At 39.4% G+C, this 26,820-nt stretch overlaps 1 protein-coding gene across 4 annotated transcripts in view; it reads left to right on the top strand.

Annotated features, from left to right (window-relative positions):
• RXYLT1 (ribitol xylosyltransferase 1) overlaps window positions 1-11,827 on the top strand; it is a 29,692-nt gene extending 17,865 nt beyond the window's left edge. For all 4 annotated transcript variants that reach the window (XM_004053494.5, XM_055358105.2, XM_019039392.3 and 1 more), the window contains 3 exons: window positions 4,371-4,685; window positions 7,506-7,676; window positions 10,945-11,827. In XM_004053494.5, the coding sequence (XP_004053542.3) occupies window positions 4,371-4,685; window positions 7,506-7,676; window positions 10,945-11,362 (904 nt within the window). In that variant the 3' untranslated portion in view covers window positions 11,363-11,827. The remainder of the gene's footprint in view (window positions 1-4,370; window positions 4,686-7,505; window positions 7,677-10,944) is intronic.
• The last annotated feature ends 14,993 nt before the right edge of the window (window positions 11,828-26,820 follow it).

Raw genomic sequence — 26,820 nt, 5'->3', positions numbered from 1 at the left:
TTTATGTGTGTAGATTTCCCTAGCAGCCATGGGGGAAAGTGATTTTAAGGAGACAGCTGGGTGCAGGCAGACCAAGTAGGAGATTGGAAGTATCCCACAGAGATAAAACTAATGGATGAAATAGGGAAGTGGTAGTGGGTCAGAGCCAGGGACAAATTTGAGAAATATTTAGGAGCAAAATGGTTGGAATTTAGGGATTAATTAGATGGGAAGATGAGAGAGGGAAACAAATCTGACAAGTCCCTAGTTTCTAGTTTGCATGAGTAGGTAGCTAATGTGACACAAAAATAGAAAATACAGAAATAGCAAATTTGTCCACTCTTCTCTAGCCCACCACCCAACATCTACCTATCTCCTCTTTCTCAGCAGACAACCCTGCCTCTTCTTTCATCAGGAAAATTGAGGACATCATAATTCTCTCTCTTAACTAGCTGCTGTAACATGTACCTACTCTCTATCTGGTCCCTCACCCATCCTTATCTCTTTCCAAGCTCTCAAACATGGAGTGATCTTTCCTGGCTCAAGGTTAAAGCCCACCACCTGTGCATCCCACCTGCTTCCAGGACCTTGTTCCATGCATTACTTTCTTGCTTTCCTTTATTCTCCACTTCATTCATTATTGCTTTATCACCTTCTCTTCAAAACTTTCAGAATCCTTGTCTATACTCACTGTAATCACTTCCTTACTTCTCAACCCACTGCAGTTTGACTAACAAACTTTCCAACACACATATGTACATACATACATACAACCCAGGTATCTGAATCTAATGAAATTTTTTGGGCCTTTAAAGTTTCTTCTTTTAGATCTGTGGTTCCTTGACGGAGGCACCGTGGGACATCACAAAATATTTTAAATATTTATGGGAAACACTGATACTTGATATCTTTCAGGCCCTATGCGAACTGCAAGTTCAAAGCAGTACAGTTTCAACATTAGATTACCCTGCATTTATTTGAACAATATCAGGACTTTGTGAAGCTGGGTTTTCCATGGTTGCCGTGATAAAATGCACGCACTGCACAAAAATCAGTGTGGAACAGGAAATGACACTGACAGTGTCCACTGATTCCAAGGTTTGAGAAGTTCTGTAGTGCTCAACAGGTGCACACATGCTATTAAATATTTGTGATTAGTTAAGAATGAAATAGGAATATGATTTTTTCTTTCAGTGTCTGTGTATTTTTTTAAGTCACTTTTAAGCTGTTAGGACATAAATACTTACTTGGTTGTTTAGACCTAATGACTTTAAAAATTGAACTGTTAAGCATTTCTTTTAGCTTGGGAGACACTGAAAAATTTACAGGAACACTAAAGGTGCTGAGAACCTCTGACCTACACCTTGGCTTCCCAGTATTGACCCCATGGCTTTCACCATTACCAAAACACAGGGAGTTGTGGACATCCAAGACCAAGACAGTATAAATGTGCCCTTGAATGAATCATACTTCATTTTGTTAATTTGTGTGGATCACTAAAATTAGAAAGATATTCCTTTCACATGAAAGTTACATTTGAGAATAGCTTCATATATTTTATTTTAATACATTGACTAAAACCTACTTTGTTTTTCTTTTTCTTTTTTTTTTTTTTTTTTTTTTTTGAGACAACGTTTCATTGTTACCCAGGCTGAAGTGCAGTGGCGTGATCTCAGCTCACTGCAGCCTTGACTTCCTGGGCTCAAGTGATCCTCCTGTCTCAGCCTGCTGAGTAGCTGCACCACCATGCCCACCATGCCCAGCTAATTTTTGTATTTTTTGTAGAGATGGGTTTTCACCATATTGTGTAGGCTGGTCTCGAACTCCTGGACTCAAGCGATCCGCCTACCTCAGTCAACTAAAGTGCTGGGATTACAGGCATGAGCCACCACACCCAGCTGTATGGCACTCTAAAATTGTTTGGGCACATGATATATATGGACTTAATGTCAAATAACCAAATTTGAGTCTGATCTGTACCATTTCCTATCTAGTGTCAGCTAGCTTTATGCAAGTCATAGAACCTCTCTCAAGATTTCCTTTTTTTCCTTCATAAAATTGGCCTAACATGGGGAAGGAGGACTGGAAGACTTTCTCATGCTCTTAAGAATTATACCTGCTTATATTTCTAAAAGAGAAATGCAAAGTATTCGTATGCTACCAATAATAAATATTTTAAACATACCATAATTATCATCATCATTGCTAGTTTTTCTAGCCCCTCAGATTCTGCATATTGTCTTAAATTACTAGGTTATCACTGAATCATTAGTCATTGCCAGTGCTAGATACTGTCCAAGGCAAACATAGTGCTCAAAACATAGTCCTGGTCCCTGTATGTTATATAATTTTAGAATAATGTCATATAAATCATATGGTACATGCACACATAGTAAAATATATTTTTAGGTTTTGTGTTTTAACTAATATCTGTTTAGTATTTGTTAACCATGGTGTTATGGAAAAACTTAAGCTCTGAAGTGAGACAGAGCTTGGTTGAGAACTCAGCATTGCCATTACAAGCTGACAGCTAAAGTGCAATTTCACAAATGCCAATGAGAGAATAATGAACTCCTCAGAGTTGTTGGGCGGCGGTTAATGATGACCCATGCAAAGTGCTTATGTATCATGTATATAAAAGGCGTTGAACAAATGTTTTTATCCCCAGCAAGTAAGAAGCAATGAAAGTAGGCTTTGGGTATATTTGTGCTGGAAATTAGATTCTATCAGGATATAAAGAAATGGTTTAAGCAAGTTGTAAAGAATCTAGGATAAGAGTGACTAATTTTAAGATGAATTAAATGGTACTTGTTCTATTTAATACATACTAGTGAAAATATTTCAATGGTACTGGTTGTTCTAGGCAGCACTTAATATGAAAAAAATGAGTTATGATACATGTCTATTCCTTTAATGAAAACTTTTTAAAACTACAGTTAAAAAGAGAGTAGGCTGAGCACAGTGGCTCATACCTGTAATCCCAGCACTTTGGAAGGCCAAGGCAGGTGAATCACTTGAGGTCAGGAGTTCAAGACCAGCCTGGCCAACATGGCAAAACCCTGTCTCTACTAAAAATACAAAAATTAGTTGGGCATGGTGGCACGCACCTGCAGTCCCAGCTACTCAGGAGCTGAGGCACAAGAATTGCTTGAACCCAGGAGGCAGAGGCTGCTGTGAGCTGAGATCATGCCACAGCACTCCAGCCTGGGCAACAGAGTGAGACTCTGTCTCAAAAAAAAAAAATGGTAATACAACACATTCCCATTTACTCACCATTCAAAACTAACAAATTTCAGCTCTCTGTCATATTTGCTTCAGATATTTAATTTTCCTGTTAAAAAAATTAAATACTTTCAATAAGGGTAAAGCTCCCTTTGTACTGTTTTCTGGTCCCTTTCCTCTTCCTTCCTCCTCAGATACAATCGCTATCATAAATTTGATGTGGATCCTCTCATTCAAATTTTTATATTTATACTGATCCTAAATATATATGCGTAAATAATTTTTATGACTGTACTTTCAAGTTTATGTATATTTTGTGAGTGTCCTAATCCTTGCTTTTTTTAACATTATATTTTTGAGATATAACATTCATGGAATGTTTATAATGCCATTCTTCGTTTCTTAATTTGTCAGCACTTTCTCATCCATTGAGTCAGATGAAGAGTGTAATAGCAGCTCACACCATAAAAGGGTTGAGAACTACTGACTTTAAATGCCTTTCTGGTTTGAACTACACCATTATTTTACAGAGTTCCATGCTATTCAATTATATTTCTTTGCTTAAGAGTTTAAATTCTAGCCAGCATTTATTTTCAGTGTGGTTAAAACAACAACAGAAAAAAAGGTCAGGCATGGTGGTTCACGCCTGTAATCCCAGTACTTCGGGAGACTGAGGTAGGTGGATTGCTTCAGCCAAGGAGTTCAAGACCAGCATGGGCAACATGGTGAAACCCCATCTCTACAAAAAAATACAAAAAATTACCTGCGTGTAGTGGTGCACACCTGTAGTCCCAGCTACTCGGGAGGCTGAGGTGGGAGGATCACCTGAGCCAGGGAAGTTGAGGCTGCAGTGAGGCAAGATTGCACCACTGCACTCCAGCCTGGGCCACAAGAGTTGAGACCCTGCCTCAAAAAAAAAAAAAAAAAAAATCACATTTTGTATTATCATATGCAAATTGATCTGCCTACAACCAAAGCTTACCATTAATCTACAGCTATGCCCCATCATTCAAACTTGTTCAAAAGATTGTATTATAGAAATTTTACTTCTAGATAGAATATGGATTAAATCTCATTGTAGATTTTGTATAAAATGATGAATTTCTGATACCACATACCTTTATTCAGGCTTTGTTTGTCTCTTGTTTTTGTTGTGTTGTTTTTAACAGCTTCATCACTGGTCCAGCTGTAATACCAGGGTACTTCTCCGTTGATGTGAATAATGTGGTACTCATTTTAAATGGAAGAGAAAAAGCAAAGATCTTTTATGCCACCCAGTGGTTACTTTATGCACAAAATTTAGTGCAAATTCAAAAACTCCAGCATCTTGCTGTTGTTTTGCTCGGAAATGAACACTGTGATAATGAGTGGATAAACCCATTCCTCAAAAGAAATGGAGGCTTCGTGGAGCTGCTTTTCATAATATATGACAGCCCCTGGATTAATGACGTGGATGTTTTTCAGTGGCCTTTAGGAGTAGCAACGTAAGTACAAAATATGATTAAACATTTTTAGGCCCTAACACCTGAATTTCTGAACCAGGAAGACTTATTCAAAATTGTAATAAATTTAGTTCTTCTGGGATTATTGAGGCCAGGTATAGTCTTTCTCAGAGATAAAAATAGGGTGTGGTCGCATCCTTCAATAACAATTATGATGTTTTTAAGAGTATTTTATTCTTTAATGAGGAGATGAGTTACTTTTTTTCTTTTAAAACCCCAAGGCATAGAATGGATTTTTCAAGCTTATTAGGAGTGCCATAAAAATATATTTAGCAGAGAAATGGCAGATAGATTTTTTTAAAAACAATGATAGTATCTATATAAATTATACTAAAAAAAGGCAATATTATTATATCAGGAATATACCATACCATTGTGTTTGAGACTGGCTAAATTCATACAAATCTCTTCTATAAAAGGAGGGATTAATTAAATGATAGCTAAGGTTTCTCAAGATACAGTCTTTTAGGCCAGGCGCAGTGGCTTACTGCCTGTAATCCCAGCACTTTGGGAGGCCAACTAGGCAGATTGCTTGAGTCCAGGAGTTCAAGAGCATCCTGGGCAACATGGCAAAACCCTATCTCTACAAAAAAAAAAAAAAAATCAAAAATTATCCGGGCATGGTGACATGGACTCCTGTATGGCGCCTCTAGTCCTAGCTACTCATGAGGTTGAGGTGGGAGGATCACTTAAGCCCAGCAGATTGAGCTGAGATTGTACCACTGCACTCTAGCCTGGGCAACAGAGTGAGATGAGACTGTGTCTCACAAAAATAAAAAAAAAGATATAGTCTTTCTCCAGCCATAAAACGGAAAACATATATTTTTATCTTTCTGTTAATAGGATGTTTTTAATTAAGAGCAAGTTGACTTTAAGATAAGTTGCCACTAGTATGTAAACCTCCTGAGAGCAGGGATTTTTGTCTCTTTTGTTCACTGCTCTATCCACAGAGCCTAAAACAGCACCTGCAGAGTAGGCATTCTGTATTTGTTGAGTGGATAAATTATGAAAAATCTCACTGACATGATTTTTGAATCATACATTCATTATTCATCATTCTGTCCCTGGTTGCTGGATGTGGCCTTAGACTGCTGCCTAGTTAGCGACACAGATGTCACTGGCACATCTGTGCCAGCAATGAGATGTATTCCCAAGCCTACTCCTATAACACCCTAACTCAGTAGGTTTGGGGTAAGGCCAGACAAAAAGGTTTTTGTTAAGTAAAGCCAGGTTTAAGACCCTCTTAAAAATCTATTTTTTGAGCAGAGCCTGCATTTGTAAAATGTTTTCATATAGTATAAGATGGAACCTCTTGGTAATCATGGTGTTGTTGCACTAGGCCAGTATATTTCTTATATAGGTCTGTGGTTCTCAACCAGGGGCAATTTTGCCCACCGGGAGGCATTTGGCAGTGTCTGGAGACTTTTTTTTTTTTTTTTTTGAGACGAAATCTTGCTCTGTCACCCCAGCTGGAGTTCAGTGGCACAATCTTGGCTCTCTGCAACCTCTGCCTCCCAGGTTCTAGCCATTCTCCTGCCTCAGCCTCCCAAGTAGCTGGGATTACAGGTGGGCACCACCACTCCTGGCTAATTTTGTATTTTTTGTAGAGAGGGGGTTTCGCCATGTTGGCCAGGCTGGTCTCAAATTCCTGACCTCAAGTGATCTGCCTGCCTCGGACTCCCACAGTGCTGAGATTACAGGCATGAGCCACTGTGCCTGGCCTGGAGACATTTTTGATTGTCACAACTGGAGGAAAGAGGTTGTCACAACTGGTATCTAGCAGATAGAGCCCAGGGATGCAGCTGAACACCCCACAATGTATAGGACAGCCTCCACAAGAAAAAATTAACCCAAAATGTCAGTAATGCTGAGGCTAAGAAACCCTGTTATATATGAACTGTTAGGTAAAATTTTGTTCTCGTGTGAAAGTTACATTTCAGGTACACAGTTTAATCCCTGGTATTTCCAAATGCTCATAAAAATAGGTAACTTTTCCTGTATGGCATACCATGGTTTTATCTGTCAGTTTGTTTTAATCTACTTGAAAAGCCCTTGGGATTAATTTTTCAGAGCCCTTTGCAATAGCAAAATATATAATCTTTCCTTTTTCTTAATTGACAAATAGTAATTGTATATGATAATGGGGTACAAATGATGTTTTGAAATATATTTACAACGTAGAATGCTTAAATCAGACTAACAAATCCGTAACCTTATATACTTAACAGTTTTTGTGGTAAAAACATAAAATCTGCTGTTTTAGCAATTTTGAAATATACAGTGCATTATTATTTATTATAGTCACCCTATTCTGTGTGATAGATCACTAAAGCTTATTCCTCCTGTCCAACTGAAACTTCATACTCTTTGATCAACATCTTCCTTTTCCCCATCCATCTCCCCCCACTGGAGTATTCTGTAATCTTTTCATCACCTGGTTAAAATGTTGCTTAAATCATGATCATTATGAATAGAGAAGAGTCTTTATACTTTGAAGGTTTTGAATGTAACGTGCCTAACAGCTGCAGATGAGTAATGCAAGTTAAAGAATATCAAAAACAAATAACTTTAGGCACAACATCTCTGTAACACTTTTGTAAGAGATGTCAGTGTGAAATTCAATTTTTTTAAGTCAGTAGATTCAGGGAGTTTTCCAAAGTATGCATGGAAAATTACAATTTGAGATTTAGAAATCACATTTTAAACTCTTCTGTATACTTCTTGCTACTTAAGAGATTGGGTTATGGGGAATTTTTGCCAATTCTATATCATATGTTAATTCATGTGTATTTATTTTTATAGATACAGGAATTTTCCTGTGGTGGAGGCAAGTTGGTCAATGCTGCATGATGAGAGGCCATATTTATGTAATTTCTTAGGAACGATTTATGAAAATTCATCCAGACAGGCACTAGTGAACATTTTGAAAAAAGATGGGAACGATAAGCTTTGTTGGGTTTCAGCAAGAGAACAGTAAGTTCTATGCTTATTTAATTCATTCATTTTGTTCTCCAGTCTGAGAGTTGCTTTATGTAGAAACACAGGTTTCCAAAGAGGCATTGTTAACTCTATTTGTACCAATCTTTCCCCAGAAGATACATTAGTAATTAAAACTGTGAAAAGACTGGGTTGTACACATTTAGAATAGAGAGAACCGCCTATGACTGTAGTCCATCTTGAAGAGGAACACTGGTAACTGTCATTTGCAAATTTCAGTTGTTAGGGTTTCCTCAATAATATTGGTTAGTCACACAGGAGATTATAGATGCTAATGAGATACTTAGGTTCATCACTGAGATGATGTGCAGTGGACCAATTCAGTGTTCCAAGACCGGTCTGCAGTACCCCTCACAAATTCAGGAATTCAGGAACCTGACACCATCTTCAGGACCTTGTATTCTTCTGTGAATCCCCAGATCTAACATAGGACCTTGCACAAAGTAGGCCTAGGATGAATGGTGAGTGGATGAATGGTTGGATAGGGAGACTCCATAGGGTTAAATGTCTTCTTTTACGTAGTAACCAGGAAACAGGTGTTCATGTTGTGAAGGAAGTAAATTTGCAATCATTTATTTTGTCTTTAAATAGACAAATCAAGTTTTCAAATAAACAAAGCATAAGGCAGAGTCATCAGGGAAGTAATGCCTTAAAAATGTCCGGTTAGGTCTGGAATTTTACTTTTTAAATTATAGCAGGTACTCTTTATTGCTAATGTAACCATATCATATTCGTTCAGTCAGTGTTTACCAAGCAATTGCTCTATGCCAGAAACTGTTTACCCACAGTAAATACAGCAGTGAACAAAACAAAGTCCATGCCCTCCTGGCACTTAAATGCTTGTTGGAGGAGACAAGCAAGTAAAATATATTGTGTGTCAGAAGATGATAAATGCCCTGTAAAAAATTAAGCAGAAGAATGGCATAGAAAGAGCTTGGGTGTTGGTGGTGGAGCATTTGCTATTTTGGAACAGCCAAGGAAGGCATTCATTAGAAGGTTACATTTATGCACAGGCCTTAAGAATGTGCATGGGTGAGTCTTGTGTATATTTGGGAGAAGACTATTCCAGACGTAGGGAAGAGCAAAGGCCCTGAGGCAGGCAGGAGTGTGCTTACTATGTTACAGGAACAACAGGGCCAGTATGTCTGGAGTGGAATGAATGAGGACAGTGTAAAATAACAAAGGTTATTATGGGAATAATTCTTGTAATTCCTCTCATACCATTGAGCCAGAGGTTTGAATAGATGTTTTCCTTGTTTCTCATTGTTGCTTCTAGACTATTCTCCCCTTTCCCTCCCTAATAATCCCAATTTTGAAACTCATGTCAGCAGACAAAACCATCCATCATCCTTACGCTCTGAAATCATGCACTTACCCTTGGGTTTATCCCCCTACTTCTTCGAAGAATTTAGCTCCTGGTACTCTCTAGCTCTGTCTGACACTACTCTGTTCTCAATTCTTAGTGACTGGCAAATCTACATAGATGGTCTTTCTGTCATTTTGATCTTTGCAGTTCCTTCACCACCCCTCCTCCAATAATCTGGGCTTCCACCTGACCTCAGCCATTCTCTCTCATGGTTATTTCCTAGACTTTGTCATTACACATACTGCATCTTCTGAACATGATCTCAAGTCCCAGCATCTCTTTCTACAACCACCATCATCTGTCATTCCAGCTCATTCCGTGTAATAATCTGACTCTGACAGTTCAGCTGGCACTTAGAATCTATTGTTCCTACTACCCTTTTGTTGTCCTTCACTCCCTTTTCTTCATTTTATTCTTCACCTAACTTAAATTTCATTGTCAATCATAATTGCCTATACCTTCAGCTCCCTAATTCCCTAATCTGGCAAACCATAACTCTGGTTAAATCCAGCTCTCTGCCTACTCCATGCCTGCACCCATGCAACTACACATAATTGGAGAAAGGTGCTAATTGACCTTTATTTAAACATGTGACTTTGAACCTCAGGTGCCCAGCAGTCTTATATTTCCCTTGTCCATATATTCTCCCACTCTCCTAGAAGGCTGTTTTATACCTTCTTCTCTCCTACACTCTAACACCTCCGCCTTTCTTACTTTATGACCCTATTGCTTATTTCACTGCGAATAGTCAGGAGAAAGCATCTATCTTTTTTTTTTTTTCTTTTGAGACTGAGTTTCACTCTTATTGCCCAGGCTGTAGTGCAGTGACACGATCTTAGCTCACTGCAACCTCCACCTCCCAGGTTCAAGCGATTCTTCTGCCCCAGCCTCCCGTGTAGCTGGGATTACAGGTGCACGCCATCACGCCCGGCTAATTATTGTATTTAGTAGAGACGGGGTTTTACCTTGTTGGCCAGGTTGGTCTTGAACTCCTGACCTCAGGTGATCCACCCGCCTTGGCCTCACAAAGTGCTGGGATTACAGGCGTGAGCTACCGCACCCAGCCGCATCTATCTTTCTTTACTGATCTTTCAGTTTCTACCCTTGCCCCTGTACAGTCCATTCTCAACACAATAGCCAGATTGATTCTGATGAAACCTACATCACGTCATGTCACCCCATGTTCAAAAGCCTGCATGATAGAGTCCCGTGTGACCATTCAGACTTTATCTTCTGCGCCTGTTCCCTCAGTTACCCTACCTCAGCCACCCTGGCTTCCCCGCAGCTCCTTGAACATGCCAGGCACATGCTGTCTCATGGCCTTCACTCTTGCTTGCTCTTTTATCCCGCCAGATCTACGTGGCTTGCTCCTTCATCCCCAACTCTGTGCTCAGATGCTGCCGCAGTAAGACAGTCCCTCATCACTTATTTAAGATTGCAACCCTACCCCCTTAGAAACTCCTGCTCTACTTACTCCTTTGCTCTTTTCTCACAGTATTCTACCCCATCTAAATAATTTACTGACTTCACTTGGTCACTATCCATCTCCACCACTAGAACTAGAATATATGCTCCATGAGGGCAAGGTAGGGAAGAGAGGACCTAGCACTCCCGAAGTATCGGTTGAATTATTATTATCCGTTCAGAAATGTTACGGTGACTCCTAGATTTTATAAATGTACAGCTGTAAAATGTTCCAATTCTTCAACATTTTTAAGAAATCTATTTGGGCCAGGATTTTGGATATCTCTTATGCCTATCATCTCTATAAAGTTTCACCATTTCCTGAAACTGATTTTATTAAAAGATAAAGTATTTTTGTTCACAAACTATATACTTAGTAAAGTGAAAACTACAGTTGTTTTTCTGATTTTCTAGCTGGCAGCCTCAGGAAACAAATGAAAGTCTTAAGAATTACCAAGATGCCTTGCTTCAGAGTGATCTCACATTGTGCCCGGTCGGAGTAAACACAGAATGCTATCGAATCTATGAGGCTTGCTCCTATGGCTCCATTCCTGTGGTGGAAGACGTGATGACAGCTGGCAACTGTGGGAATACATCTGTGCACCACGGTGCTCCTCTGCAGTTACTCAAGTCCATGGGTGCTCCCTTTATCTTTATCAAGAACTGGAAGGAACTCCCTGCTGTTTTAGAAAAAGAGAAAACTATAATTTTACAAGAAAAAATTGAAAGAAGAAAAATGTTACTTCAGTGGTATCAGCACTTCAAGACAGAGCTTAAAATGAAATTTGCTAATATTTTAGAAAGCTCATTTTTAATGAATAATAAAAGTTAATTATCTTTTTGAGCTAAGATGTGATTTTTAAAATCATTTTGACTACTGGGTGTATAAATGTGTTTGTGTGTGTATGTATTTATAGATGTTCTTTAAGGTACCCTTGAAAACCCTACATTATGTATGCCACATAATGACATTTCAGTCAATGGTAGACTACATATATGATAGTGGTCCCATAAGATTATAATGGAGCTGAAAAATTTCTATCGCCTAGTGATGTCATAGCCTAGTGATGACATATGTATTGCAATACATCACTCACGTGTTTGTGGTGATACTGGTGTAAACAAATCTATTGCACTGCCAGTCAAGTAAAAGTACAGCAATTATGTCCTGTACATAATACTTAATAATGACAATAAATGACTATGTTACTGGTTTATGTATTTACTATACTTTTTACAATTTGTATTAGTTCTTGCATTGCTATGAATAAATGCCTGAGACTGAGTAATTTATAAAGAAGAGAGGTTTAATTGGCTCACAGTTCAACAGACTGTACAGGAAGCATGAAAACTTCAGGAAACTTACAATCATGGCAGAAAGCGAAGGGGAAGCAGACATGTCTTCACGTGGCCAGAGCAGAGGGAAAAGGGGGTGGGTGCTACACACTTTTAAACAACCAGATCTCACAAGCACTCACTACCAGGAAAGCAGCACCATAGGGGAAATCCACCTCCATGACCTAATCTCCTCCCACCAGGCCCTGCCTCCAACACTGGGGATTACAATTCAACATGAGGTTTGGGTGAGGCACAGATCCAAACCATATCATCATTATTTTCGAGTGTACTGCTTTTACTTATTAAAAATAAAAAAAAAAGTTAAACAGCCTCAGGCAGATCCTTCAGGAGGTATCCAGAAGAAGAAGGCATTGCTATCAGGAGATGGCAGCTCCACGCCTATTATTGCCCCTGAAGGCCTTGTGGTGGGGTGAGATGTGGAGGTGGAAGACAGTGATGTTCATGATTCTTACTCTGTCTAGGCTTAGGCTAATGTGGGTGTTTGTGTCTTCATTTTTAACAAAAAGTAAGAAAATAAAAGTAACAAATTTTTTAAATTTTTAAATAGACCAAAGTTTATAAAATAAGGATATAAAAATATTTTTGTACAGCAGTATGTTTTCAGCAGTGTTATTACAAAATAATCAAAAGGTTTAAAAAGTTATAAAGTAAAAATTTACAGTAAGCTAACATTAATTTATTCATCAAGAAAGAAAAATATTTTCTTTTTTCTTTTTCTTTTTCTTTTTTTTTTTTTTTTTTTGAGACGAAGTTGTTCTTATTGCCCAGGCTGGAGTGCAGTGCCATGATCTCGGCTCACCACAACCTCTACCTCCCAGGTTCAAGCGATTCTCCTGCTTCAGCCTCCCAGGTAGCTGGGATAGCAGGCACCTGCCACCACGCCCAGCTAACTTTTTATATTTTTAGTAAAGACAGGGTTTCATCATGTTGGCCAGGCTGGTCTTGAACTCTTAACCTCAGGTGATCCATCTGCCTTGGCCTCCCAAAGTGGTGGGATTACAGGTGTGAGCCATTGCACTCAGCCAGAAAAATATTTTTTTATAAATTTAGTGTAGGTTAAATACACAGGGTTTATAAAGTCTACAGTAGTTTACAGTAATGTCCTAGGTCTTCACATTCACTCACCACTCACTCACTCACTCAGAGCAACTTCCAGGCCTGCAAGCTCCATTCATAAAAGCTCTACACAGATGTGCCATTTTAATATTTTATATCATATTTTTACTGTACCTTTTCTATGTTTAACTACACAAATACTTACATTTGTGTTACAATTGCCTATGGTATTCAGTACAGTGAGGTGCTATACATATAGGTTTGCATCCTAGGAGCCATAGCCTACACCATGTAGCCTAGGTGTGTAGTAGGCTGTACTGTTCAGGTTTGCATAAGTACACTCTATGATGTTTGCATGACAAAATCATGTAAGGATGTGTTTCTAAGGACATATCCCTGTCATTAAGCCACGCTTGGCTGTAGTTCTTTAGTATCTTCAGAAAGAATTAGAGTCCCGCTTGCTGTAAGTTGTCTGGCATATGACTTGGCATCTTCAGTGTGTCACAGGCCCTCAAATGGCTCTTTTAGCCCCACCTAGGTGTCTTTTGGGCACTTAAACCATGTAACTACAACTGTATTCGTTATTGTCTTTTTCCACAATATACACACACAAACCTATCTCCTCTCAAACATTTTTAATTTCAGTAAATGGTTTCATTAGCTGTTTCCCAAGCTACAATCTGTAACATCATATTTATTCCTCCCTATTCCGCCAATTAATCACCAAATTGTGTGCCTTTTACCCCCAAGTCTTCCTAGAATAAGGCCTCTCCCTCCATCCCCACCACCTCTCCCTCATTTGCAGATTTTGTCTCATAGAGGGACAACCACAATAGTGTGTCTTCCCTGCCTCTCCGACTCTCAGCACTGCCTTAGTTTCATGGGTGCAAGTTAATCATTTCCAATTTCAACAAACTTTAAATCTGAAATGTCAAGTTCATTGAAGGAAAAATGCCATGAAGGAATAATAATAGGTCAGCCTCGGTGGCTTGTGCCTTGTAATGCTGGAGTTTTGAGAGGCCAATGCAGGAAGATCACTCAAGGACAGGAGATCAAGACCAGCCTGGGTCACGTGGTGAGACCCATCTTTACAAAAAAACTTTAAATTAGTGAAGGGTTGTGGCATGCAGCTGTAGTTCCGGCTACTTGGGGGGCTGAAGCAGCAATGAGCTATGATCACACCACCGCACTCCAGCCTGGATGACAGAGTGAGATCCCGTATGAAAAGGAAGAGGAAGAAGAAGAGGAGGAAGAGGAAGAAGAAGAGGAAGAGGAAGAGGGAGAAGGAGGAGAAGGAGAAGAAGAGGAAGAAGAAAAGGAAGAAGAGGAAGGGGGGGAGGAGAAGGGGGAGGAGAAGGAGGAAGACGAGAGGAGGAAGAAGAAGGAGAAGAAGGAGGGGAAGGAGAGGAAGGAGAAGAAGGAGAAGGAGACACACACACACATACTCCTAAAATAGAAAGAAATACTATCAGGTCACAATCAATTAAAGGCATCTGTGGCATTTTGTTGCCTATATCTTAAAATTACCTTTTTTTTCTTTTTGAAACACTCACTTTTTCACCCAAGCTGGAGTACAGTAGTGGTGCAATCTTGGCTCACTGCAACCTCTACCTCCTGGGTTCAAGCAGTTCTCCTGCCTCAGCCTCCTGAGTACCTGGGATTACAGGCATGCACCACCACGCCCGGATAATTTTGTATTTTTAGTAGAGATGGAGTTTTTACCATGTTGGCCAGGCTGGTCTCAAACTCCTGACCTCAAGTGATCCACCTGCCTTAGCCTCCCAAAGTGCTGGGATTACAGGCATGGGCCACTGCATCCAGCTAAAATTAACATTTTATAAATTGTTATTCCAAGATCCTTCACAATCTGACTCCAACCTATTTCTCCAGTCTTGTCTTCTTCTACCCCTCAACAAGTGCTCGAGCTTTCCCTCATTATCTGTTCAGTAAACATGCTCTCTTGGATATACTTTTATATAAGCTTTTTTCTCTTTCTGAAATAAAAATGTGTCATTCATGCCACTATTTCAGTAGCTAAATAACATTCATTTCATTCAGTTACTAGATATATTTCTTTGTTAGTTTACCTCCTTCCACTGTAATATAAAACTCTAGCAGAAAAGGAGCTTTGAACATTTTTTTCACCTTTATCACGTATAAGCCACAGTAATTTTGAGTCTCTAACAAAGTAATGGAATCTATAGCGTAACAAATACATCTAAACATATTTTTTGAGATATTATATTCTAAAAGTATGTTTTAATCAACATGGTACCAGGAAGGTGTATCTACATTGTGAGTGAATTCTTATTTCACGACAGAGACTATGTTTTGTCCTAGAGGGAAAGAATGAATCAAACAACTCTCCCTTTTGATTATTTGTAACAATGAAGCTGAAGAACTTAAACAGCACCCTTGCTTTTCTTTAACACTCATACACTTAAACTGATGAAATCGGCCAGGCATGGTGACTCCCGCCTATAATCCCAGCAGTTTTAGAGGCCAAGGCGGGCAGATCGCTTGAGCCCAGGAGTTCAAGACCAGCCTGGGCAACATGGTGAAACCTAGTTCTACAAAAATACTAAAGTTAACTGGGCATGGTGGCATATGCCCGCAGTCCCAACTACTCAGGAGGCTAAGGTGGGAGGATCACTTGAGCCCAGGAGGTCGAGGCTGCAGTGAGCCATGATCATGCCACTGCACTTCACACTAGGCAACAGAACAAGATCCTGTCTGAAAAAAAAATTAAATTAATAAATTCATGAAATCTTGTACTGTTTTTCAAATTTATATTTTATTTAGGCAATTTTTCAAATAATAAGGTAATATTTTTTCAGGTAGTAAATTTCTACCTCAAAAACAATCTGATGTTACTGAGATTAATTACAAATTGAAGAAACAATCAGGTGTTGTATAAAAAAACTTACCTATGAGATAATTATTTGATCTACAAAATAATTTGAGATTTAAAGCTATAACTAGCAAGTAGAACTTCTGAAATATAAAGTTTAATACAGTATCAATAGTTTCTAACATAAGACCTTCATAAATATAAAACAATAGCTTAAATGTCTATGAAAAATCAGTATTCACAAGCATCGCCAATTATTGATAGTCATTCATTATACTTGTTACCATGAAAGCAGTAATTAAAACACTATTTTTTTTTTTAATATGAAGTCTCACTCTGTCACCCAGGTTGGAGTGCAGTGGCACAATCTTGGTTCACTGAAACCTCCACCTCCTGGGTTTAAGCAGTTCTCCTGCCTCAACCTCCCAAGTAGCTGGGATTACAGGTGCCCACCACCACACCTGGCTAATTTTTCTATTTTTAGTGGAGACGGATTTTCACCACGTTGGCCAGGCTGGTCTCGAACTCCTGACCTCAAGAGTTCCACCCACCTCGGCCTCCCAAAGTACCGGGATTACAGGTGACCCACTGCACCCGGCCTGAAACACTATTTTAACAGTTATAGTTATTTTATTTAAGTAAGCTAATTAGGCGAAAATGTGTCTTCTAGTTTTGTACATTCTAGTTGGGTTATTTCCTGTAGCAGAAATACAGATTTTTTTAATACAGATATTTTTAAAGTTACCAGTTGAAAGGAAACTGCATTCTTTCTGACTTGCAATCTCTCTCCATAGGAGTCCTATATTTGTGCTAGAGGTGAAGTTGTTGCCAAAGCAGCCACAGCAGGGACAGTACAGTCTAGGCTGTTCAACTGTCGAGATGCGTTTTTGTTGAACTACATCTTATTGCAAAGATTCATATGTGTCCTGCTTTACTGTTAAAATAACTTTTTCCAAAAAGAAGCAAATTATGCAAGTGAATATAGTACATTTTTTACAGTCTAGTGTGTGGGAAACTTCCACTAAAGTTTCACTAAAACACTCCTTTTACACAAACCTACTGAATAGTTACTATATTGCAGGTACTGCTCTAGGCAGCAAACCACAGTTTCTAGGACTTAATCTCATTGTCAGCCTTTAAATTTTGCAGAGTCTCTAATGTTAAAAAAAAAAAAAGTCACACATTAACACATTAAGCACTTGAAAATCTCAGATGCTGAAGTCTTTGTCCTTTAGAATACACATTTTGCCTCTTTCATTATGATAACTGGTTGTATCAATCCCAACACAAATGACAGATTCTCGGATTGTTTACTGAGAGAAGTTAGTCAAATAAGCTTCCATTTGTTGGTTGCCAAAATATCCAGATGGCTAAATCAACCTGGTATTTAAACTTATCTTCGATTCAGCTATGGTTTCTATGTGTCTGTCTTGCTTGAGATAGATTTGAATTGCTTTAAATAAATTATCTATTTACCTTTCTGAGATGAAAATGGAAAACACTACTGTTGCAACTTAACTTCCTGGGCAGTGAAGCCTTGGTTTTAAAAACCACATAGCAGAAGAGGAATTCCCCTGTCAGGCTGGAGGGGCCTCACTAAACCATCACCACTTTGCTCCAAATTGGCCCCTAATTGTTTCCAGGGAGGTGCAGTTTGGGCCTAAATTTTTTTTTTTTTTTAGACGGAGCTTCGCTCTTTCACCCAGGCTGGAGTGAAGTGGCACAATCTCAGCTCACTGCAACCTCTGCCCCCTGGGTTCAAGCAATTCTCCTGCTTCAGCCTCCTGAGTAGCTGAGATTATAGGCGTGTGCCACCACGCCTGACTACTTTCTGTATTTTTTTTTTTTTTCTTAGTAGAGATGAGGGTTTTGCCATGTTGGCCAGGCTGGTCTTGAACTCCCGACCTCAGGTGATCCACCCACCTCAGCCTCCCAAAATGCTAGGATTACAGGCGTGAGCCACCGCGCCCGGTCTTGGGCCTAAATTTTTAAAACATTCCTTGTTTGTGTTTTTCTCTCTTTGATTTACTCTCTTTTTGCAATCTGTTGTTTGAGATGCTTATGTGTTTAAAGCTTTTAAAAATTCACTAAAAACAAAACGGAAAAACGTAATAATGAATCATTAACTCAGAAACACATTTCTAACTGCTGTTGACATTTTTTTTTTTATTATTTCCTACCGGCTTTCTGTTCCTTCCCTTCTCTTGCTAAAACTCCAGCTAGAGTTTGTTTCAGTTACATAAAAACTCTTCTTCAGTGAGCTTTTGCTAAGCTATATCGCTCATCTGGTCTTGATTCTGACTTTGGATACTTTGTTCATCATGGATTATTTTACATTACTTTTGGTGGTAGTAATTGCATGAAAATATCACTCACCTCGATTACTACGCTGTTTGGCGCCCCCTGAAGCTTGCCCCAAGGAGAGTCCTTTACTCTTAGCACCCTAGTCCTGGCCTGATAATAAGCAACCTCAATATCTCAGTGGCGTACAAAAACAGACATGTATTTCTTGTCCTCATTACACTGAGGTTGCCTGTCTGCTGCAACTGTGCAGGGCATGGCTGGGCCCTGCTCAACTTGGTCCCACATGTCTTAGTCTTTCCAAAACGCGTGAGGAAGGAGTAGCCCATCTCTGAAATATTTTATTCTCACAGTGAAGTATCAAAACCGGACAGGACAATCATTGCTGTACCTTGTGATGAGTCATGCCCTGGATCTCAAAGTTTCTGCCTGGAACTGGCACCCTGTCCCTTCAGCCCAGTTTCCAAAGGCCAAAGCAGTCACAGGGGCAAGCCTGAACTCAAAGAGGTGGAGGTGTATACTCCATCTTCTGAAAGAGAGAAAATATTGGAAATAGTCTGAGTTACCACACCCTACTAGTGAAACCTGAAGTACAGGAGACATGGTGTTAAAGTCCTGGAGGCTATTCACAAGCATTCCAGTTCTACTCTCCTGAGCACGTGCTAGGATTACACTCAGTGGACCTCTTGGAAGCTAGGACTATCATTGTGGCTTACTTTAGCCAACAGAGTATAATGTAGGTAATGTGTTTCAATCCCTGGGAGAAGCCAAAGTACGATCATCTCATTCCCTTTTTCTACTTCTTTTTTTTTTTTCTTTTTATATTTTGAGGCAGAGTTTTGCTCTTGTTGCCCAGACTGGAGTGCAATGGTGCAATCTTGGCTCACTGCAACCTCCGCCTCTCTGGTTTAATTGATTCTCCTGCTTCAGCCTCCCAAGTAGCTGGGGTTACAGGCATGCGCCACCATGCCCAGCTAATTTTTGTATTATTAGTAGAGACAGGGTTTCACCATGTTGGTCAGGCTGGTCTTGAACTCCTGACCTCAAGTGATCCACCTGCCTCGGCCTCCCAAAGTGCTGAGATTACACGTATGAGCCACTGCACTCAGCCTCTCATTCTCTTTGTCTACCTCACCAGTTAGGGAAGCTTGTGTCCAAATGGACCTCAGTCAGCCTGCATCCCTGAGTGAGAAGAACCCCCCAGCAACTCACAATGAACATGAAAAATGAGATACATAAACTTTTACTGTATTAAGTCATTGCGATTTGAGGGTTGTTTGTTGTCACAGCATAAACCAGCCCATCCTGACTAGCACATTTGGCTTTCAGGGATGCTTCCTTTTATTGTCTGGCTTATGCATTTTTAGGAAATGAAAGATAATCACTCTTCTCTGATAGGTTAACCAATTCTTCTAAAATTAGTGTTCTGATAAGAAGCAGGAGATTTACATAGTCTCAAAGTATTTCCTCGCAATATACTTAACTAGTTATAAAGGAAAAAACATACAAGTTTACAGTTGAGAAAGCACCAACTTAACCAAGTGATCAATACATTATCAGTAATGGGATACGGGAAGGCACAGCAAGATGGTGGAATAGAAGTCTCCACCGATCTCCTTCCCACCCCCCACTGCAAAGACACCAATTTAATAATGGTCTACACAGAAAAGAACACCTTCATAGGAACCAAAAATCAAGTAAGCCCTCATCATACCTGAGTTTAACTTTGTATTGCTGAAAGAGGCAATGAAGAGATAGAGAAAACAGTTCTGAATCATCAGTGCCACCCCTCCTCATGCTGTGGCATTGGCGGCATGGTGCAAAGAGCATCTATGGGTGCTGGGGGAGGGAAAACACAGCAATTATGAGGCATGAAACTCGGTGCTGTCCTGTTATAGCAGAAAGGAAAACCGGACCAAACTCAGCTGACATCCACCCACAGAGGGAGTCTTTCAACCAGCCCTAGCCAGAGGGGAATTGCCAACCCCAGCAGTCTGAACTTGAGTTCCCACAAACCTTGCCACTGAGGGCTAAAGTGCTCTAGGTCTCTAAATAAACTTGAAAGGTAGTCTAGGCCATAGGACTGCAACTCTTAGGTGAGTCCTAGTGCTGAACTAGGCCCAGAGACAGTGGACTTGGGGGGTACATGACCTACTGAGACATTAGCTGGCATAGCAAAGGGAGTGCTGGCATCACCCCTCCCCTAACTCCAGGCTGCACAGCTTGCAGCTCCAAAAGGACCCCTTCCTTCCACTTGAGGTGAGGAAAGAACCATGAGGACTTTGTCTTGAATCTTGGATGCCAGGTCAGCCACAGCAGGACAAAGCATCAGAGTCATGAGGCCCCTGTTCCAGGCCATAGCTCCTGGACAACATTTCTAGACGTGCCCTGGGCCAGAAGGGAACCCACTATTTTGAAGGAAAGGATCCAGTCCTGGTAGCATTCATCACCTGCTAACTGAAGAGCCCCTGGGCTCTGAATAACCACCAGTTATACCCACGTACTACATCAAGAGCGTTGGTGAACCTCTGGAACTTGCTGGCTTCAGGTGAGACTCAGCATATTACCAGCTGTGGTAACTACAGGGAAAAACTCCTTCTGCTTGAGAAAAGCAGAGGAAAACATGAAGGCGACTTTGTCTTGCACCTTAGGTAACAGCACAGCCACAGCTGGGTAGAGCACCCAGTTGGCTCATGAGGTCCCCAGTTCTAGGACTTGACTCTTGGTGGGCATTTCTGGACCTGCCCTGGGCCAAGAGGAGAACACCCCCATGAAGGGTGAGTCCCAGGCCAGGGACCATCCAAAAAAAAAAGCTGACTTAAGAGCCCTTGAGCCTTAAGGGAACATTTGCAGTAGTCTGGCCCAGACAGTGAACCTCTAGGACTTGCTGGCTTCAGGTGAGACAATAAACACTTAACTCTTCAATGCCCACACACAAGCAAACATCCTTAAGTATCAAGACACTCTAGGAAAATGTGACTTCACCAAATAAACTAAATAAAGCAGTGGGAACCAATTCTGGAAAAACAGAGATATGTGAATGTTCAGATGAAAAATTCAAAATAGCTGTGTTGAAGACACTCAAAGAAATTCAAGATAACACAGAGAAGGAATTCAGAATTCAATTCTATAAGAAAAATTTAACAAAGAGATTGAAATAAGAAGAATCAAGCAGAAATTCTCCAGCTGAAAAATGCAATTGGCATACTGAAGAATACATTAGAGGCCTTTAATAGCAGAATGAATCACGCAGAAGAAAGAATTAGTGAGCATGAGAACAGCTATTTGAAAATACACAGTCAGAAGAGACAAAATAAAAAAATAATAAAAAACAATGAAGCATCCCTAAAGGATCTAGAAAATAGCCTCAAAAGGGAAAATCTAAGAGTTATTGGCCTTAAAAAGGAGGTAGAGAGACAGGGGTAGAAAGTTTATTCAAAGGGATAATAACAGAGAACTTCCCAAACATAGAGAAAGATATAAATATCCAAGTACAAGAAGATTACAGAACACCAAGGTGATTTAACCCAAAGATGACTACCTTAAGGCATTTAATAATCAAACTCCCACAGGTCAAGGATAAAGAAAGGATCCTAAAAGCAGCAAGAGAAAAGAAACAAATAGCATACAATGGAGCTCTAATATATCTGGCAGCAGACTTTTCAATGAAAATCTTACAGGCCAAGGGAGAGTGGCATGACATATTTAAAATGCTGAATAAAAAAAAATACTTTTGTACATTGATTTTGTATCCTGAGACTTTGCTGAAGTTGCTTATCAGCTTAAGGAGATTTTGGGCTGAGACAATGGGGTTTTCTAGGTAAACAATCATGTCGTCTGCAAACAGGGACAATTTGACTTCCTCTTTTCCTAATTGAATACCCTTTATTTCCTTCTCCTGCCTGATTGCCCTGGCCAGAACTTCCAACACTATGTTGAATAGGAGCGGTGAGAGAGGGCATCCCTGTCTTGTGCCAGTTTTCAAAGGGAATGCTTCCAGTTTTTGCCCATTCAGTATGATATTGGCTGTGGGTTTGTCATAGATAGCTCTTATTATTTTGAAATACGTCCCATCAATACCTAATTTATTGAGAGTTTTTAGCATGAAGGGTTGTTGAATTTTGTCAAAGGCTTTTTCTACATCTATTGAGATAATCATGTGGTTTTTGTCTTTGGCTCTGTTTATATGCTGGATTACATTTATTGATTTGCGTATATTGAACCAGCCTTGCATCCCAGGGATGAAGCCCACTTGATCATGGTGGATAAGCTTTTTGATGTGCTGCTGGATTCGGTTTGCCAGTATTTTATTGAGGATTTTTGCATCAATGTTCATCAAGGATATTGGTCTAAAATTCTCTTTTTTGGTTGTGTCTCTGCCCGGCTTTGGTATCAGAATGATGCTGGCCTCATAAAATGAGTTAGGGAGGATTCCCTCTTTTTCTATTCATTGGAATAGTTTCAGAAGGAATGGTACCAGTTCCTCCTTGTATCTCTGGTAGAATTCGGCTGTGAATCCATCTGGTCCTGGACTCTTTTTGGTTGGTAAACTATTGATTATTGCCACAATTTCAGCTCCTGTTATTGGTCTATTCAGAGATTCAACTTCTTCCTGGTTTAGTCTTGGGAGAGTGTATGTGTCGAGGAATGTATCCATTTCTTCTAGATTTTCTAGTTTATTTGCGTAGAGGTGTTTGTAGTATTCTCTGATGGTAGTTTGTATTTCTGTGGGATCGGTGGTGATATCCCCTTTATCATTTTTTATTGTGTCTATTTGATTCTTCTCTCTTTTTTTCTTTATTAGTCTTGCTAGCGATCTATCAATTTTGTTGATCCTTTCAAAAAACCAGCTCCTGGATTCATTGATTTTTTGAAGGGTTTTTTGTGTCTCTATTTCCTTCAGTTCTGCTCTGATTTTAGTTATTTCTTGCCTTCTGCTAGCTTTTGAATGTGTTTGCTCTTGCTTTTCTAGTTCTTTTAATTGTGATGTTAGGGTGTCAATTTTGGATCTTTCCTGCTTTCTCTTGTGTACAAAAATCACAAGCATTCTTATACACCAACAACAGACAAACAGAGAGCCAAATCATGAGTCAACTCCCATTCACAATTGCTTCAAAGAGAATAAAATACCTAGGAATCCAACTTACAAGGGATGTGAAGGACCTCTTCAAGGAGAACTACAAACCACTGCTCAAGGAAATAAAAGAGGATACAAACAAATGGAAGAACATTCCATGCTCATGGGTAGGAAGAATCAATATCGTGAAAATGGCCACACTGCCCAAGGTCATTTACAGATTCAATGCCATCCCCATCAAGCTACCAATGACTTTCTTCACAGAATTGGAAAAAACTACTTTAAAGTTCATATGGAACCAAAAAAGAGCCTGCATCGCCAAGTCAATCCTAAGCCAAAAGAACAAAGCTGGAGGCATCACACTACCTGACTTCAAACTATACTACAAGGCTACAGTAACCAAAACAGCATGGTACTGGTACCAAAACAGAGATATAGATCAAGGGAACTGAACAGAGCCCTCAGAAATAATGCTGCATACCTACAACTATGTGATCTTTGACAAACCTGAGAAAAACAAGCAATGGGGAAAGGATTCCCTATTTAATAAATGGTGCTGGGAAAACTGGCTAGCCATATGTAGAAAGCTGAAACTGGATCCCTTCCTTACACCTTATACAAAAATCAATTCAAGATGGATTAAAGATTTAAACGTTAGACCTAAAACCATAAAAACCCTAGAAGAAAACCTAGGCATTACCATTCAGGACATAGGCATGGGCAAGGACTTCATGTCCAAAACACCAAAAGCAATGGCAACAAAAGACAAAATTGACAAATGGGATCTAATTAAACTAAAGAGCTTCTGCACAGCAAAAGAAACTACCATCAGAGTGAACAGGCAACCTACAACATGGGAGAAAATTTTCGCAACCTACTCATCTGACAAAGGGCTAATATCCAGAATCTACAATGAACTCAAACAAATTTACAAGAAAAAAACAAACAACCCCATCAAAAAGTGGGCGAAGGACATGAACAGACGCTTCTCAAAAGAAGACATTTATGCAGCCAAAAAACACATGAAAAAATGCTCATCATCCCTGGCCATCAGAGAAATGCAAATCAAAACCACTATGAGATATCATCTCACACCAGTTAGAATGGCAATCATTAAAAAGTCAGGAAACAACAGGTGCTGGAGAGGATGTGGAGAAATAGGAACACTTTTACACTGTTGGTGGGACTGTAAACTAGTTCAACCATTGTGGAAGTCAGTGTGGCGATTCCTCAGGGATCTAGAACTAGAAATGCCATTTGACCCAGCCATCCCATTACTGGGTATCTACCCAAAGGACTATAAATCATGCTGCTATAAAGACACATGCACACGTATGTTTATTGCGGCATTATTCACAATAGCAAAGACTTGGAACCAACCCAAATGTCCAACAATGATAGACTGGATTAAGAAAATGTGGCACATATACACCATGGAATACTATGCAGCCATAAAAAATGATGAGTTCATGTCCTTTGTAGGGACATGGATGAAATTGGAAACCATCATTCTCAGTAAACTATCGCAAGAACAAAAAACCAAACACCGCATATTCTCACTCATAGGTGGGAATTGAACAATGAGATCACATGGACACAGGAAGGGGAATATCACACTCTGGGGACTGTTGTGGGGTGGGGGGAGGGGGGAGGGATAGCATTGGGAGATATACCTAATGCTAGATGACGAGTTAGTGGGTGCAGCGCACCAGAATGGCACATGTATACATATGTAACTAACCTGCACAATGTGCACATGTACCCTAAAACTTAAAGTATAATAAAAAAAAAAATACTTTTACCTTAGAATAGTATATCCAGTCCAAACATCCTTCAAATATGGAGGATAAATAAAGACTTTCCCAGACAAACAAAAACTGAGGGATTTCATCAATACCAGACCTGTCCTACAAGAAATGCTAAAGAGAGTTCTTCAATTTGAAAGAAAAGGTACAAAACTCACTGGTAATAGTAAGTACATGGAGAAACACAGACTATGATAACACTGTAACTGTGGTGTGTAAACTACTCTTGTCATAAGCAGAAAGATTAAATGATGAATCAATCAAAAATAATAACTATGACAACTTTTTAAGACATGAACAGTACAATAAGATATAAATAGAAACAACAAAAAATTAAAATGGGGGGATGAAGTTAGAGTGTAAACTTTTTATTAGGTTTCTTTTTGCTTGTTTGTTTGTACAAACAGTGATAAGTTTTTATCAGCTTAAAATAACGGGTTATAAGATAGCATTTGCAAGCCTCATGGTAATCTCAAATGAAAAAACATACCATGAATACACAAAAAACAAAAAGCAAGGAAATAAATCATATCACCAGAGAAAATAACATTTACTAAGGGAAAACAGGAAGAAAAGAAAGAAAGAAGACCACAAAACAGCCAGAAAACAATGAACAAAATTGCAAAAGTAAGTTCTTACTTATCAATAATAACATTGAATGTAAACTCTCCAATGGACTAACCTCTCCAATCAAAAGACATAGAGTAGCTAAATGGATAAAAAAATAAGACCCACTGATCTGTTGCTTACAAGAAAGACACTTCACCTACAAAGACACACATAGACTGAAAATAAAGGGATAGAAAGATACTGCCTGCCAATAAAAACCAAAAAAGAGCAGGAGTAGCTATACGTATAACAGACAAAATCGATTTCAAGACAAATCTAAAGAAGAGACAAAGAAGGTCGCTATGTAAGGATAAAGGGGTCAGTTCAGCAAGAGGATATAACGATTTTAAATGTATATGTGCCCAACACTGGAGCACTCAGATATATAAAGTAAATATTATTAGAGCTAAAGAGAGAGATAGTTCCCAATATGATACTACCTGAAGACTTCAACACCCCACTTTCAGCACTGGACAGATATTCCAGATAGAAAATTAATGAATTGGACCTAATCTGCATTATAAAACAAATGGATCTAATAGATATTTACAGAACATTTCATCCAATGGCTGCAGAACACACATTATTTTCCTCAGCACATAGATTATTCTCAAGAATAGACCATCTATTAGGTCACAAAATAAGTCTTAAAACATTAAAAAAAAAAAAAAAAACTGGGCCAGGTGCAGTGGCTCATGCCTGTAACCCAACACTTTGGGAGGCCGAGGCAGGCAGATCACAAGGTCAGGAGTTTGAGACCATCCTGGCCAACATAGTGAAACCCCATCTCTACTAAAAATGCAAAAACTAGCCAGGCATGGTGGAACACACCTGTAGTCCCCGCTACTCCGGAGGCTGAGGCAAGGGAGTCACTCGAACCCAGGAGGCAGAGGTTGCAATGAGTTGAGATCACACCACTGCACTCCAGCCTGGGTGACAGAGGGAGACTCAGTCTAAAAAAAAACCTGAAATAATATCAAGCATTTTCTCTGACCACAATGAAACAAAACTAGAAATTAATAACAAGAGGAATTTTGGAAACTATGCAAACATATGGAAATTAAACAATATACTCCTGAACGACCAGTGGATCAATTAAGTAATTAAAAAGGAAATTGAAATATTTATTGAATAAAATGATAATGGAAACACAACATACCAAAACCTATGGGATATAGCAATAGCAGTACTAAGAGGGAATTTTATAGCTACAAGTGCCTACATCAGAAAAA

Source organism: Gorilla gorilla, chromosome 10 (assembly GCF_029281585.2).
Source record: "Gorilla gorilla gorilla isolate KB3781 chromosome 10, NHGRI_mGorGor1-v2.1_pri, whole genome shotgun sequence".
In the NCBI taxonomy this organism is placed as follows: Eukaryota; Metazoa; Chordata; class Mammalia; order Primates; family Hominidae; genus Gorilla; species Gorilla gorilla.
Note: the sequence above shows the minus strand (reverse complement) of the source record. Positions and strands in the feature narration are given on the sequence as shown.